This window comes from Scyliorhinus torazame, chromosome 4 (assembly GCF_047496885.1).
Source record: "Scyliorhinus torazame isolate Kashiwa2021f chromosome 4, sScyTor2.1, whole genome shotgun sequence".
NCBI lineage: Eukaryota > Metazoa > Chordata > Chondrichthyes > Carcharhiniformes > Scyliorhinidae > Scyliorhinus > Scyliorhinus torazame.
In genome coordinates, this window is record NC_092710.1 from 358,195,763 (window position 1) to 358,210,719 (window position 14,957).

At 52.5% G+C, this 14,957-nt stretch overlaps 1 protein-coding gene across 1 annotated transcript in view; it reads right to left on the reverse strand.

The window, feature by feature from the left end:
* The window catches only part of LOC140411518 (calpain-1 catalytic subunit-like), a 250,389-nt gene that overhangs the window by 10,145 nt on the left and 225,287 nt on the right, over positions 1-14,957 (reverse strand). Inside the window, exon 10 of the mRNA XM_072500605.1 lies at positions 2,323-2,483. Coding sequence (XP_072356706.1) covers positions 2,323-2,483 — 161 coding nt within the window. The remainder of the gene's footprint in view (positions 1-2,322; positions 2,484-14,957) is intronic.

Sequence of the window (14,957 nt, forward strand, 5' to 3'; positions counted from 1 at the left end):
AGAGAGAGGAGACAGTGTCAGATAGAGGGAAAAACAGAGGGAACAGACAGAGAGAGGAGACAGAGTCAGATAGAGGGAAAAACAGAGGGAACAGACAGAGAGAGGAGACAGAGACAGATAGAGGGAAAAACAGAGGGAACAGAGAGAGGAGACAGAGAGAGGAGACAGTGTCAGATAGAGGGAGAAACAGGGGGAACAGAGAGAGGAGAGAGAGAGAGAGACGGAGGGACAGAGAGAGGGGGGACAGAGAGTGAGACGGAGACAGAGAGAGGGAGGGACAGAGAGGGGGAGAGAGAGAGAGTGAGAGAGAGAGAGAGGGACAGAGAGGGAGAGAGAGAGACGGGGAGAGAGGGAGGGACAGAGAGAGGGAGGGCCAGAGAGAGGGGGGGGACAGAGAGAGGGGGGGACAGAGAGTGGGGGGACAGAGAGTGGGGGGACAGAGAGTGGGGGGGGACAGAGAGTGGGGGGGGACAGAGAGTGGGGTGGATGGAGTGTGGGGGGTACAGAGAGTGGGACGACAGAGAGAGAGGGGGACAAAGAGGGAGAGGGGGACAAAGAGAGAGTGTGGGACAGAGAGAGCGGGGACAGAGAGAGAGGGAGGGATAGAGAGAGAGGGACAGAGAGAGAGGGATAGAGAGAGGGACAGAGAGAGAGAGGGAGACAGAGAGAGAGAGGGACAGAGAGAGAGACGGACTGAGAGAGAGGGACAGAGAGAGGGTCAGAGAGAGGGAGGAGAAGAGAGAGAGAGAGATTGAGTTTTTCACTAAATTGGTTAAGGTTAATTGAGTAAGTTTAATTGGGTAACTGGACTAAAAGGTTTGGAGGGAAACATTTAAAGAAATTCTTCAACAAAAATATGCCCCATTGAAAAACAAAATCTGTGGGAAAGACTTCTATTGGCTGATATTGTTGTGAAGATTATTTGCACGCCTCAGGATTGGGAACGTGTAAAAGCGAGGTGAATCCCTCACCATCACAATCCTGCCGTGAAATCTCAGCGTCGATGTTCCAAGAGACCTGGCTCTGCTCACAGATGGAACACAGAAAGTTAGCATGTAGGTACAGCGAGTAATTAGGAAGGAAACACCATGGTGGCCTTTATTGCAAAGGGATTGAAGCCCAGGAATGAAGATTTCTTGCTCTAATTGTCCAGGGTTGGTGAGTCCACATTGGATTGGATTGGATTTGTTTATTGTCCCGTGTACCGAGGTTCAGTGAAAAGTATTTTTCTGCGAGCAGCTCAACAGATCATTAAATACATGGGAAGAAAAGGGAATAAAAGAAAATACATAATAGGGAAACACAAGGTACACAATGTAACTACATAACACCGGCATCGGATGAAGCATACAGGGTGTAGTGTTAATCAGGTCAGTCCATAAGAGGGTCATTTAGGAGTCTGGTGACAGTGGGGAAGAAGCTGTTTTTGAATCTGTTCGTGCGTGTTCTCAGACTTCTGTATCTCCTGCCCGATGGAAGAAGTTGGAAGAGCGAGTAAGCCGGGTGGGAGGGGTCTTTGATTATGCTGCCCGCTTTCCCCAGGCAGCGGGAGGTGTAGATGGAGTCAATGGATGGGAGGCAGGTTCGTGTGATGGACTGGGCGGTGTTCACGACTCTCTGAAGTTTCTTGCGGTCCTGGGCCGAGCAGTTGCCATACCAGGCTGTGATGCAGCCAGATAGGATGCTTTCTATGGTGCATCTGTAAACGTTGGTAAGGGTCAATGTGGACATGCCGAATTTCCTTAGTTTCCTGAGGAAGTATAGGCGCTGTTGTGCTTTCTTGGTGGTAGCGTCGACGTGGGTGGACCAGGACAGATGTTTGGAGATGTGCACCCCTAGGAATTTGAAGCTGCTAACCATCTCCACCTCGGCCCCGTTGATGCTGACAGGGGTGTGGACAGTACTTTGCTTCCTGAAGACAATTACCAGCTCTTTAGTTTTGCTGGCATTGAGGGAGAGATTGTTGACATCTGGAATAGTCTCGGCAACTTGGGTCTCCACATTTATGGACGGATATACTTATATTGGAGGGGACACAGCAAAGGTTCACTTGATTGGTCCCTGGGATGAGGGGCTTGTCCGAAGATGAGAAGCTGAGTAAATTGGGTTTTGGAGAAGGAGAGGCGATCTCATTGTCACATACAGGATCCTGAAGGGGTTTGAGGGGGCGGAGAGATTGTTTCCCGCTGGTCAGGGAAACTAATACACGGCGGAGTGGGGGAGGGCTCGATGGGCCGAATGGTCTACCCCAGCGCCTATTGGTTGCCTGTGTGTGTTCTCGGACAGAGGGAGTGGTGCTTACGCGGGGACCAGCTCACTCACCGGCATGGTTGCGACAACCTCCCGCGGTACTGCCCCTCCTCCAGGAGCCGTTGAACACAGACATGTTCCACTTCTTCATCATGTCGTCCTGCAGCGTGTCGGGAGTCAGGTTACAGATCTCCAGCCGGGAAAACTGTTTCAGGAACTCCTGGAATGCCATCCTGGAAAACAGACCCGGAATACTGCTCACAAACATCAACCGATCCCTGTCACAGGTACCCCATCAAACACTCCAAGGACAGGTACAGCACGGGGTTAGATACAGAGTAAAGCTCCCTCTACACTGTCCCCATCAAACACTCCCAGGACAGGTAGAGCACGGGGTTAGATACAGAGTAAAGCTCCCTCTACACTGTCCCCATCAAACACTCCCAGGACAGGCACAGCACGGGGTTAGATACAGAGTAAAGCTCCCTCTACACTGTCCCCATCAAACACTCCCAGGACAGGGACAGCACAGGGTTAGATACAGAGTAAAGCTCCCTCGACACTGACCCCATCAAACACTCCCAGGCCAGGTACAGCACGGGGTTAGATATAGAGTAAAGCTCCCTCTACACTGTCCCCATCAAACACTCCAAGGACAGGTACAGCACGGGGTTAGATACAGAGTAAAGCTCCCTCTACACTGTCCCCATCAAACACTCCCAGGCCAGGTACAGCACGGGGTTAGATATAGAGTAAAGCTCCCTCTACACTGTCCCCATCAAACACTCCAAGGACAGGTACAGCACGGGGTTAGATACAGAGTAAAGCTCCCTCTACACTGTCCCCATCAAACACTCCCTGGACAGGTACAGCACGGGGTTAGATACAGAGTAAAGCTCCCTCTACACTGTCCCCATCAAACACTCCCAGGCCAGGTACAGCACGGGGTTAGATATAGAGTAAAGCTCCCTCTACACTGTCCCCACCAAACACTCCAAGGACAGGTACAGCACGGGGTTAGATACAGAGTAAAGCTCCCTCTACACTGTCCCCATCAAACACTCCCTGGACAGGTACAGCACGGGGTTAGATACAGAGTAAAGCTCCCTCTACACTGTCCCCATCAAACACTCCCAGGACAGGTACAGCACGGGGTTAGATGCAGAGCAAAGCTCCGTCTACACTGTCCCCATCAAACACTCCCAGGACAGGTACAGCACGGGGTTAGATACAGAGTAAAGCTCCGTCTACACTGTCCCCATCAAACACTCCCAGGACAGGTACAGCACGGGGTTAGATACAGAGTAAAGCTCCCTCTACACTGTCCCCATCAAACACTCCCAGGACAGGTACAGCACGGGGTTAGATACAGAGTTAAGCTCCCTCTACACTGTCCCCATCAAACTCTCCCAGGACAGGTACAGCACGGGGTTAGATACAGAGTAAAGCTCCCTCTACACTGTCCCCATCAAACACTCCCAGGACAGGTACAGCACGGGGTTAGTTACAGATGAAAGCTCCCTCTACACTGTCCCCATCAAACACTCCCAGGACAGGTACAGCACGGGGTTAGATACAGAGTAAAGCTCCCTCTACACTGTCCCCATCAAACACGCCCAGGACAGGTACAGCACGGGGTTAGATACAGAGTAAAGCTCGCTCTACACTGTCCCCATCAAACACTCCCAGGACAGGTACAGCACGGGGTTAGATACAGAGCAAAGCTCTCTCTACACTGCCCTCATCAAACACTCCCAGGACAGGTACAGCACGGTGTTAGATACAGAGTAAAGCTCCCTCTACACTGTCCCCATCAAACTCTCCCAGGACAGGTACAGCACGGGGTTAGATACAGAGAAAAGCTCCCTCCACACTGTCCCCATCAAACTCTCCCAGGACAGGTACAGCACGGGGTTAGATACAGAGTAAAGTTCCCTCTACACTGTCCCCATCAAACACTCCCAGGACAGGGACAGCACGGGGAGAGATACAGAGTAAAGCTCCCTCTACACTGTCCCCATCAAACACTCCCAGGACAGGTACAGCATGGTGTTAGATACAGAGTAAAGCTCCCTCTACACTGTCCCCATCAAACACTCCCAGGACAGGTGCAGCGCGGGGTTAGATAGGGTTAGATACAGAGTAAAGTTCCCACTACACTGTCCCCATCAAACACTCCCAGGACAGGTACAGTACGGGGTTAGAGACAGAGTAAAGCTCCCTCTACACTGTCCCCATCAAACACTCCCAGGACAGGTACAGCACGGGTTTAGATACTGAGTATTGCTCCCTCTACACTGTCCCCATCAAACACTCCCAGGACAGGTACAGCACGGGGTTAGATACAGAGTAAAGCTCCCTCTACATTGTCCCCATCAAACACTTCCAGGACAGGGACAGCACGGGGTTAGATACAGAGTAAAGCGCTCTCTACACTGTCCCCATCAAACACTCCCAGGACAGGTACAGCACGGGGTTAGATACAGAGTAAAGCTCCCTCTACACTGTCCCCATCAAACTCTCCCAGGACATGTAAAGCACGGGGTTAGATGCAGAGTAAAGGTCCCTCTACACTGTCCCCATCAAACACTGGACTGCTGGACAGACCATCGACTAATCCACCATCTCCATCACCCTGGCCCTAAACCCTCCTCTCTGCCACTTCCATCACACCACGAGGAGGACCATCACACCACGGGGAGGACCATCACACCACGAGGAGGACCATCTCACCATGAGGAGGACCATCTCACCACGAGGAGGTCCATCTCACCACGAAGAGGACCATCACACCAGGAGGAGGACCATCACACCACGAGGAGGACCACCTCACCACGAGGAGGACCATCTCACCACGAGGAGCACCATCACACCACGAGGAGGACCATCTCACCACGAGGAGGACCATCAGACCACGAGGAGGACCATCTCACCACGGGGAGGACCATCACACCACGAGGAGGACCATCTCACCACGAGGAGGACCATCTCACCATGGGGAGGACCATCACACCACGGGGAGGACTAGCGCACCATGAGGAGGACCATCACACCACGAGGAGGACCATCTCACCACGAGGAAGACCATCTCACCACGGGGAGGACCAGCGCACCATGAGGAGGACCATCACACCACGAGGAGGACCATCTCACCACGAGGAAGACCATCTCACCACGAGGAAGACCATCTCACCACGAGGAGGACCATCACACCACGAGGAGGACCATCTCACCACGAGGAAGACCATCTCACCATGAGGAGGACCATCTCACCACGAGGAGGACCATCACACCACGAGGAGGACCATCTCACCATGAGGAGGACCATCACACCACGGGGAGGACTAGCGCACCATGAGGAGGACCATCACACCACGAGGAAGACCATCACACCACGAGGAAGACCATCTCACCACGAGGAAGACCATCACACCACGGGGAGGACCAGCGCACCATGAGGAGGACCATCACACCACGAGGAGGACCATCTCACCACGAGGAAGACCATCTCACCACGAGGAAGACCATCTCACCACGAGGAGGACCATCACACCACGAGGAGGACCATCTCACCACGAGGAAGACCATCTCACCACGAGGAGGACCATCACACCACGAGGAGGACCATCTCACCATGAGGAGGACCATCACACCACGGGGAGGACCAGCGCACCATGAGGACGACCATCTCACCACGAGGAGGACCATCTCACCACGAGGAGGACCATCACACCACGAGGAAGACCATCACACCAGGAGGAGGACCATCACACCACGAGGAGGACCATCTCACCACGAGGAGGACCATCACACCACGAGGAGGACCATCTCACCACGAGGAGGACCATCACACCACGAGGAAGACCATCACACCAGGAGGAGGACCATCACACCACGAGGAGGACCATCTCACCACGAGGAGGACCATCACACCACGAGGAGGACCATCTCACCACGAGGAGGACCATCTCACCATGGGGAGGACCATCACACCATGGGGAGGACCAGCGCACCATGAGGAGGACCATCTCACCACGAGGAGGACCATCAGACCACGAGGAGGACCATCTCACCACGGGGAGGACCATCACACCACGGGGAGGTCCATCACACCACGAGGAGGACCATCTCACCACGAGGAGGACCATCACACCACGAGGAAGACCATCTCACCACGAGGAAGACCATCACACCACGGGAATGACCATCACACCACGGGGAGGACCATCACACCACGAGGAGGACCATCTCACCACGAGGAGGACCATCACACCACGAGGAGGACCATCTCACCACGAGGAGGACCATCTCACCACGAGGAGGACCATCACACCACGAGGAGGACCATCTCACCACGAGGAGGACCATCTCACCACGAGGAGGACCATCACACCACGAGGAGGACCATCTCACCATGAGGAGGACCATCACACCACGAGGAGGACCATCACACCACGGGGAGGACCATCACACCACGAGGAGGACCATCTCACCACGAGGAGCACCATCACACCACGAGGAGGACCATCAGACCACGGGGAGGACCATCACACCTCCAGTCGGAGGATGACCAGAGTCAGAGGATCAGACCAGACCGAGGATAGAACATCGAGGACGACTGAAACCAGCTCACGGATAAAGGCTGTTTGGGTACCTGTTTGTCACTCAAAGTTAAGTTAAGATTTGGTATCACACTTTATTGTTCTATTACACTTAAACTGATAAGTATAATTGATTGATGCTAACATTGTGTGTTGGTGAATAAGGACTATTGATTTAAAACCAATTCGACCCTCAGTCGTTTGTCCTCACGGCTCTTAAACTCAATCCCCCTGTTAATGAAGCGAACAACACCTGCTCAACAACCCTATCAACCTGGGTGGCAACTTTGAGGGATCTATGTACGTGGACCCCAAGATCCCCCTGTTCCTCCACACTTCCAAGAATCCTGCCTTTAACCCTGTATTCAGCATTCAAATTCGACCTTCCAAAATGAATCACTTCACATTTATCTCGGTTGAACTCCATCTGCCACTTCTCAGCCCAGCTCTGCATCCTGTCAATGCCCTGTTGTAACCTGCGACAGCCCTCAACACCAAATTTCCCTGTATCCCATACTCCCTGACTTTCTGAATGAGCCTACCATGGGGCACCTTATCAAATGCCTTACTGAAATCCATATACACCACATCCACTGCCCGACCTTCATCAATGTGTCTCGTCACATCCTCAAAGAATTCAATGAGGCTCGTGAGGCATGACCTGCCCCTCACAAAGCCAACATGTGGTCATTCACCTGGATTCATTCCCACCCCACCAACATACATTCCGACAGCACCTACGTGTGCAACAGCCTAACCGAGTTCCTCCCACAACGGGAAGCCCGAGGTATCGTCTCTGCAGGAAAGCGCCTATCATCAGCTCCCTTATTAAAATATATCCTACAGGTCACTGATCGGCGCATGTTTGGGATCATTAAAGGTAAGAGCCTCCACAGGACCTCCCCATCTGGTAACTGCATTCGCCAAGGCTGGCGCCCATCCCAGACACTTTGACAACCACCGGTAGGGGAGAAGTAAAGGTGGTGACCGTATCCCAAACCAATGTAGCTGATCTGGTCCAGGCCCAATCCCTCAAACAAATTTTAGATGGGTTCTACCCAGCCCCAGACGACAAATGGAAGGACAAATGTTCAAATTCATGCCAGGTTCATTCTAAAGACAGGCACAAATGTAGCCCCACCCAAGATCGAAACCAGCTCATCCCCACAGCGGACTGGACCATCAGGGCTTAGACACAACTGATTAAAGGCTGATTATGTTGGTGGCCGGAACTAAGCGACGATGTCATGCATTACATAAAAAAACGGCCTAACCTGTGCCCCAAATAACCCTGACAGATACACCAGGAAAGGACAGCTAAGGCACACACAACCAGGAGAAGGCCCCTCGACAAATCTCCAGGTGGATTACTTTGGCCCACTTCCACCCTACAGGAACGGATTTAATATGCCCTGGTGATAATGATACCTTCACCAAATAGGGAGGCATCCCCCATTAGGTCCAACACAGCACTGAGTGCTGAATTTGGTGCATTTGAGTGCGATAGTGAGAGTTTGGTGACCGAGGGAGTATAAGGCTTCATTTTAATCTAAAGTTTAGTCTTTCTTTTATTTAGTTAATTAACTTAAAAGTTGCTGTTTGGATTAGAAGAAGGTGAATTTTCAATAAGCTTTAAACAGGCTTCTACTTGTCGGCACTTGCAGCTGGAGCTTGTTAATTAGTTAATTGGATTTGGCCAGTTTTCAGAGGCTAGATTCACAGTATAAAAGTGATCCCCTACAGTGCAGACTTTGTTTGCACTGAGTGCTGAATTTGGTGCATTTGAGTGCGATAGTGAGAGTTTGGTGACCGAGGGAGTGCTGAATTTGGTGCATTTGAGTGCGATAGTGAGAGTTTGGTGACCGAGGGAGTTAGGTGAGGAGGGAGTAAGGTGCTCTTTTCATTTTGTTTCCGACATTTCCGCAAAGAGTGAGAAGAGAGCCAGGAGTTTACAGAAAGTGTAGCTGACTGGGAGCAGAGTCGGAGGGCGAATATCTAGTTAGTCCACAGGGCAGCTATATTCTGTCAGGTAAGAGGGGATGGAGGCTAGGCCAGTTGCATGCTCCTCCTGTAGGATGTGGGTGGTGAGGGATACCACCGGTGTCCCCGCTGACTATACCTGCGGGAAGTGCACACAACTTCAGCTCCTCAAAGACCGTGTTAGGGAACTGGAGCTGAAGCTGGATGAACTTCGGATCATCCGGGAGGCAGAGGGGGTGATTGAGAAGAGTTACAGGGAGGTAACCACACTCAAGGTACAGGACAAGAATAGCTGGGTTACCGTCAGGGGGAAAAAAACAAACAGGCCGACAGTGCAGGGATCCCTCGTGGCCGTTCCCCTTCAAAACAAGTATACTGTTTTGGATGCTGTTGGGGGGGATGACCTACCGGGGGAAGGCCCTAGCGGCCAGGTCTCTGGCACTGAGTCTGGCTCTGGGGCTCAGAAGCGAAGGGGGGAGAATAGAAAAGCAATAGTTGTAGGAGATTCAATGGTTAGGGGAATAGATAGGAGATTCTGTGGTCGCGAGCGAGACTCCGGGAAGGTATGTTGCCTCCCGGGTGCCAGGGCCAGGGATGTCTCGGATCGTGTCTTCAGGATCCTTAAGGGGGAGGGGGAGCAGCCAGAAGTCGTGGTGCACATTGGTACCAACGACGTAGGTAGGAAAAGGGGTGTGGCGGTAATAAACAAGTTTAGGGAGTTAGGCTGGAAGTTGAAAGCCAGGACAGACAGAGTTGTCATCTCTGGTTTGTTGCCGGTGCCACGTGATAGCGAGGCTAGGAATAGGGAGAGAGTGCAGTTGAACACGTGGCTGCAGGAATGGTGTAGGAGGGAGGGCTTCAGGTATTTGGATAATTGGAGCGCATTCTGGGGAAGGTGGGACCTGTACAAGCAGGACGGGTTGCATCTGAACCAGAGGGGCACCAATATCCTTTGTTTAAGCACAAAACCTCGTGCCACACTTCGCCGCCCGGATTGGAGTAAACGACACCCGGCCACTTTAATGGTCACATCCGACAGCGCATCCTCTTCCTGGGTAAGGGATCGGACCCAGAGACAGATTCGGATCGAGGGCAGAGAGCTCATGGATACCGTCACAAACCCCACTGTGTGGCACAGCAAACTCAAGGCGGGTGTCTGGAAACCCGCTGACAAGATAAGGACGGGGCCTAGTGAGACAACTGATTCCGGGGATGAGTCTCTGTTGGTGTTTTACAGAATGTTAGGTGGAGTGTGTCATACAATACACAGTGCAGAAGCAGGCCATTCAGCCCATCGAGTCTGCACCGACCCACCTAAGCCCTCACTTCCACCCTATCCCCGTAACCCAATAACCCCTCCTAAACCTTTTGCGCACTAAGGGCAATTTATCACGGCCAATCCACCTAACCTGCACGTCTTTGGACTGTGGGAGGAAACCGGAGCACCCGGAGGAAACCCACGCACACACGGGGAGAACGTGCAGACTCCGCACAGACAGTGACCCAGCGGGGAATCGAACCTGGGACCCTGGCGCTGTGAAGCCACAGTGCGATCCACTGTGCTACCGTGCTGCCCGTCATGATATGCAGACATGCAGATAATGATATCCAGACAGGCACAGACAGGCAGCTAATGAACACAGAGAACAGGACATGACCAATGAGCAGGCAGGACACTCAGGGGTGGTATCTCACTATAAAAGGCACGAGGCACTCACACTCCACCTCTTTCCACTGATGAACATCTACAGAGTGAGTCAGGGTGTGTGTACAGTATCACACCTCCAGCACATGGCTAAGAGCTAGTCTGGTTCAGTCAGACAGAGTAACCACACTTAGATTAGCAGAGAGTCGAACTCACAGAGAACTATGCTAACTGTGCTACCGGTTCAATAAATCACATTGAACTAACTTCAAGGTCTGGAGTATCTTTTGGTTAAAGCTGCATCCAGTTGCAGCTTGTGTTATCCCAGAGAACACAACACACAGAGTGCTGAGATGTGAGGTGCTCCAGATGATGAGGTTCAGCTTAGTTACAAACAAATGCACGGTGTGAGAGTTTTTGATGGAGCCCACCGCTTCTAGCGACATGTGGCCACATTTTACAGTCACAGAGGCGGTCCTGCTAAATTTTAAATTCCTCATGGTCACCGGCACTTTTTCAAAGCTTGGCTCACTCACTCCGCTGACCACTGTCTCCACATCTCCCCTCGGTTTATTCCCTTTTATTGCCCTCCCTTGCATTGTCCACAGCACAAAGTCTTTTCCACAACATTCCCCACAGCGCCCAGTGTAAATGTCCATGGCATCACCCACCTGTTCTGCCAATGCTCCAAAAAGAAACTCATACCTGTTAACGGCCCTCACAGCAGTTCATTCCTGCCGCTTCAATGCCACTTTTTATTTTCTGCCGGTCATACTGGACCGACTCCACCTGCTATTTACATCCCAGGCCAAGTGTGACTGCTGCTAAAATAAAACCGGCCGCCCTGGTTTTGCTGGGCAGCTTAATTATAATTGCTGCCCTGACAAAAATATATATAAAACAGGCCGCATGCTGGCACAGTGGTTAGCACTGTTGCTTCACAGCGCCAGGGTCCCAGGTTTGATTCCCGGCTTGGGTCACTGTCTGTGTGGAGTCTGCACGTTCTCCCCGTGTCTGCGTGGGTTTCCTCCGGGTGCTCCGGTTTCCTCCCACAAGTCCCGAAAGACGTGCTGTTGATGAATTGGACATTCTGAATTCTCCCTCTGTGACCCGAACAGGCGCCGGAATGTGGCGACTAGGGGATTTACACAGTAACTTCATTGCAGTGTTAGTGTGAGCCTACTGAAATGAAATGAAAATCGTTTATTGTCACAAGTAGGCTTCAATGAAGTTACTGTGAAAAGCCCCTAGTCGCCACATTCCGGCGCCTGTTCAGGGAGGCTGTTATTGGAATTGAACCGTGCTGCTGGCCTGCCTTGGTCTGCTTTCATAGCCCGCGATTTAGCCCTGTGCTAAACAGCCCCACCGTGACACTAATAAAGATTATCATAATTTGCCGGCTAGTTAAAATAAGGTTGTTTCCGACCACTCCAAGCCTCGTGGACTCAAACAATAGGAGGGGGTCAAGAGTAGTTTAAATGTAGACAAATCAAATAATAGTCAAGGCTAACCACAGAAATTATGCTTCACCTCCTCAGGATAACGACAGACAACAAAAATGCAACCTGGAACCTACCTCGCCACACTCATCATCGGGACATCCCGAGAGGAACATGAATCCTTTATACCTGGGATACCAGTGGTTTGCTCCACCTGACCCAGGCGAGTGTGAGGATGGTGTATTATGGATACACCCCAATAAAAGTATAATGTTTGGGTGACAATCAGCGGTTTATATCCAAAAAGCCAAATGGTACCTCAGCTGAATGCTATCGGAGTGTCACCACAGGAGGGGCAAGTGAGGGAAACAATCCTACAGGTAACTGAAGTGAGGGAAACAATCCTACAGGTAACTGAAGTGAGGGAAACAATCCTACAGGTAACTGCAGGCCGAGGTGCAGCTAAAGAACAGAAAAGATCAGAAGACATAGGAGCAGAATCAGGCCATCGGCTAATGGTGGGCAGAGAGCACAGGAGACTCACAACTTGCTCACAACCACACTGTATATAGCTTCTTCACAATCAATACCAGCTACAGACCGAGTACCCAGGGACCTAAGGAGGTAGTGATGGGCAAGCTAATGGGGCTAAAGGTAGACAAGTCTCCTGGCCCTGATGGAATGCATCCCAGAGTGCTAAAAGAGATGGCTAGGGAAATTGCAAGTGCACTAGTGATAATTTACCAAAATTCACGAGACTCTGGGGTGGTCCCGGCGGATTGGAAATTAGCAAACGTGACACCACTGTTTAAAAAAGGAGGTAGGCAGAAAGCGGGTAATTATAGGCCAGTGAGCTTAACTTCGGTAGTAGGGAAGATGCTGGAATCTATCATCAAGGAAGAAATAGCGAGGCATCTGGATGGAAATTGTCCCATTGGACAGACGCAGCATGGGTTCATAAAGGGCAGGTCGTGCCTAACTAATTTAGTGGAATTTTTTGAGGACATTAACAGTGCGGTAGATAACGGGGAGCCAATGGATGTGGTATATCTGGATTTGCAGAAAGCTTTTGACAAGGTGCCACACAAAAGGTTGCTGCATAAGATAAAGATGCATGGCATTAAGGGGAAAGTAGGAGCATGGATAGAAGATTGGTTAATTAATAGAAAGCAAAGAGTGGGGACGTACTGGCACTGGAGGGTGTGCAGAGGAGATTCACGAGGTTAATCCCAGAGCTGAAGGGGTTGGATTACGTGGAGAGGTTGGGTAGACTGGGACTGTACTCGTTGGAATTTCGAAGGATGAGGGGGGATCTTATAGAAACATATAAAATTATGAAGGGAATAGATAGGATAGATGCGGGCAGGTTGTTTCCACTGGCGGGTGAAAGCAGAACTAGGGGGCATAGCCTCAAAATAAGGGGAAGTAGATTTAGGACTGAGTTCAGGAGGAACTTCTTCACCCAAAGGGTTGTGAATCTATGGAATTCCTTGCCCAGCGAAGCAGTAGAGGCTCCTTCATTAAATGTTTTTAAGATAAAGATAGATAGTTTTTTGAAGAATAAAGGGATTAAGGGTTATGGTGTTCGGGCCGGAAAGTGGAGCTGAGTCCACAAAAGATCAGCCATGATCTCATTGAATGGTGGAGCAGGCTCGAGGGGCCAGATGGCCGACTCCTGCTCCTAGTTCTTATGTTCTTATGTCTCACCCCACTGAGAGCCAAAACAGAGAGTCTCTCATCAAAGGGTGATGGTTTAGCACACTGGGCTAAATCGCTGGCTTTTAAAGCAGACCAAGGCAGACCAGCAGCACGGTTCAATTCCCGTACCAGCCTCCCCGAACAGGCGCCGGAATGTGGAGACTAGGGGCTTTTCACAGTAACTTCATTGAAGGCTACTTGTGACAATAAGCGATTTTCATTTCATTTTTCATTTCAAAGACGGAGAGTGAGCGATCGCCCGCTGGACAGAGCAGCGAGGCAGCCACTGCCCGCTGGACAGAGCAGCGAGGCAGCTATCGCCCGCTGGACAGAGCAGCGAGGCAGCTATCGCCCGCTGGACAGAGCAGCGAGGCAGCTATCGCCCGCTGGACAGAGCAGCGAGGCAGCCATCGCCCACTGGACAGAGCAGCGAGGCAGCCATCGCCCACTGGACAGAGCAGCGAGGCAGCGATCGCCCGCTGGACAGAGCAGCGAGGCAGCTATCGCCCGCTGGACAGAGCAGCGAGGCAGCTATCGCCCGCTGGACAGAGCAGCGAGGCAGCCATCGCCCGCTGGCCAGAGCAGCGAAGCAGCCATCGCCCGCTGGACAGAGCAGCGAGGCAGCCATCGCCCGCTGGCCAGAGCAGCGAAGCAGCCATCGCCCGCTGGACAGAGCAGCGAGGCAGCCATCGTCCGCTAGACAGAGCAGCGAGGCAGCCATCGTCCGCTGGACAGAGCAGCGAGGCAGCTATCGCCCGCTGGACAGAGCAGCGAGGCAGCTATCGCCCGCTGGACAGAGCAGCGAGGCAGCTATCGCCCGCTGGACAGAGCAGCGAGGCAGCGATTGCCCGTTGGACAGAGCAGCGAAGCAGCCATCGCCCGCTGGACAGAGCAGCGAGGCAGCCATCGCCCGCTGGACAGAGCAGAGAGGCAGCCATCGCCCGCTGGACAAGAAGCGAGGCAGCCATCGCCCGCTGGACAGAGCAGCGAGGCAGCCATCGCCCGCTGGACAGAGCAGAGAGGCAGCCATCGCCCGCTGGACAGAGCAGCGAGGCAGCCATCACCCACTGGACAGAGCAGCGAGGCAGTCATCGCCCGCTAGACAGAGCAGCGAAGCAGCCATCGCCCGCTGGACAGAGCAGCGAGGCAGCCACCGCCCGCTGGACAGAGCAGCGAGGCAGCCATCGCCCGCTGGACAGAGCAGAGAGGCAGCCATCGCCCGCTGGACAGAGCAGCGAAGCAGCCATCGCCCACTGGACAAGCAGCGAGGCAGCCATCGCCCGCTGGACAGAGCAGAGAGGCAGCCATCGCCCGCTGGACAGAGCAGCGAGGCAGCCATCGCCC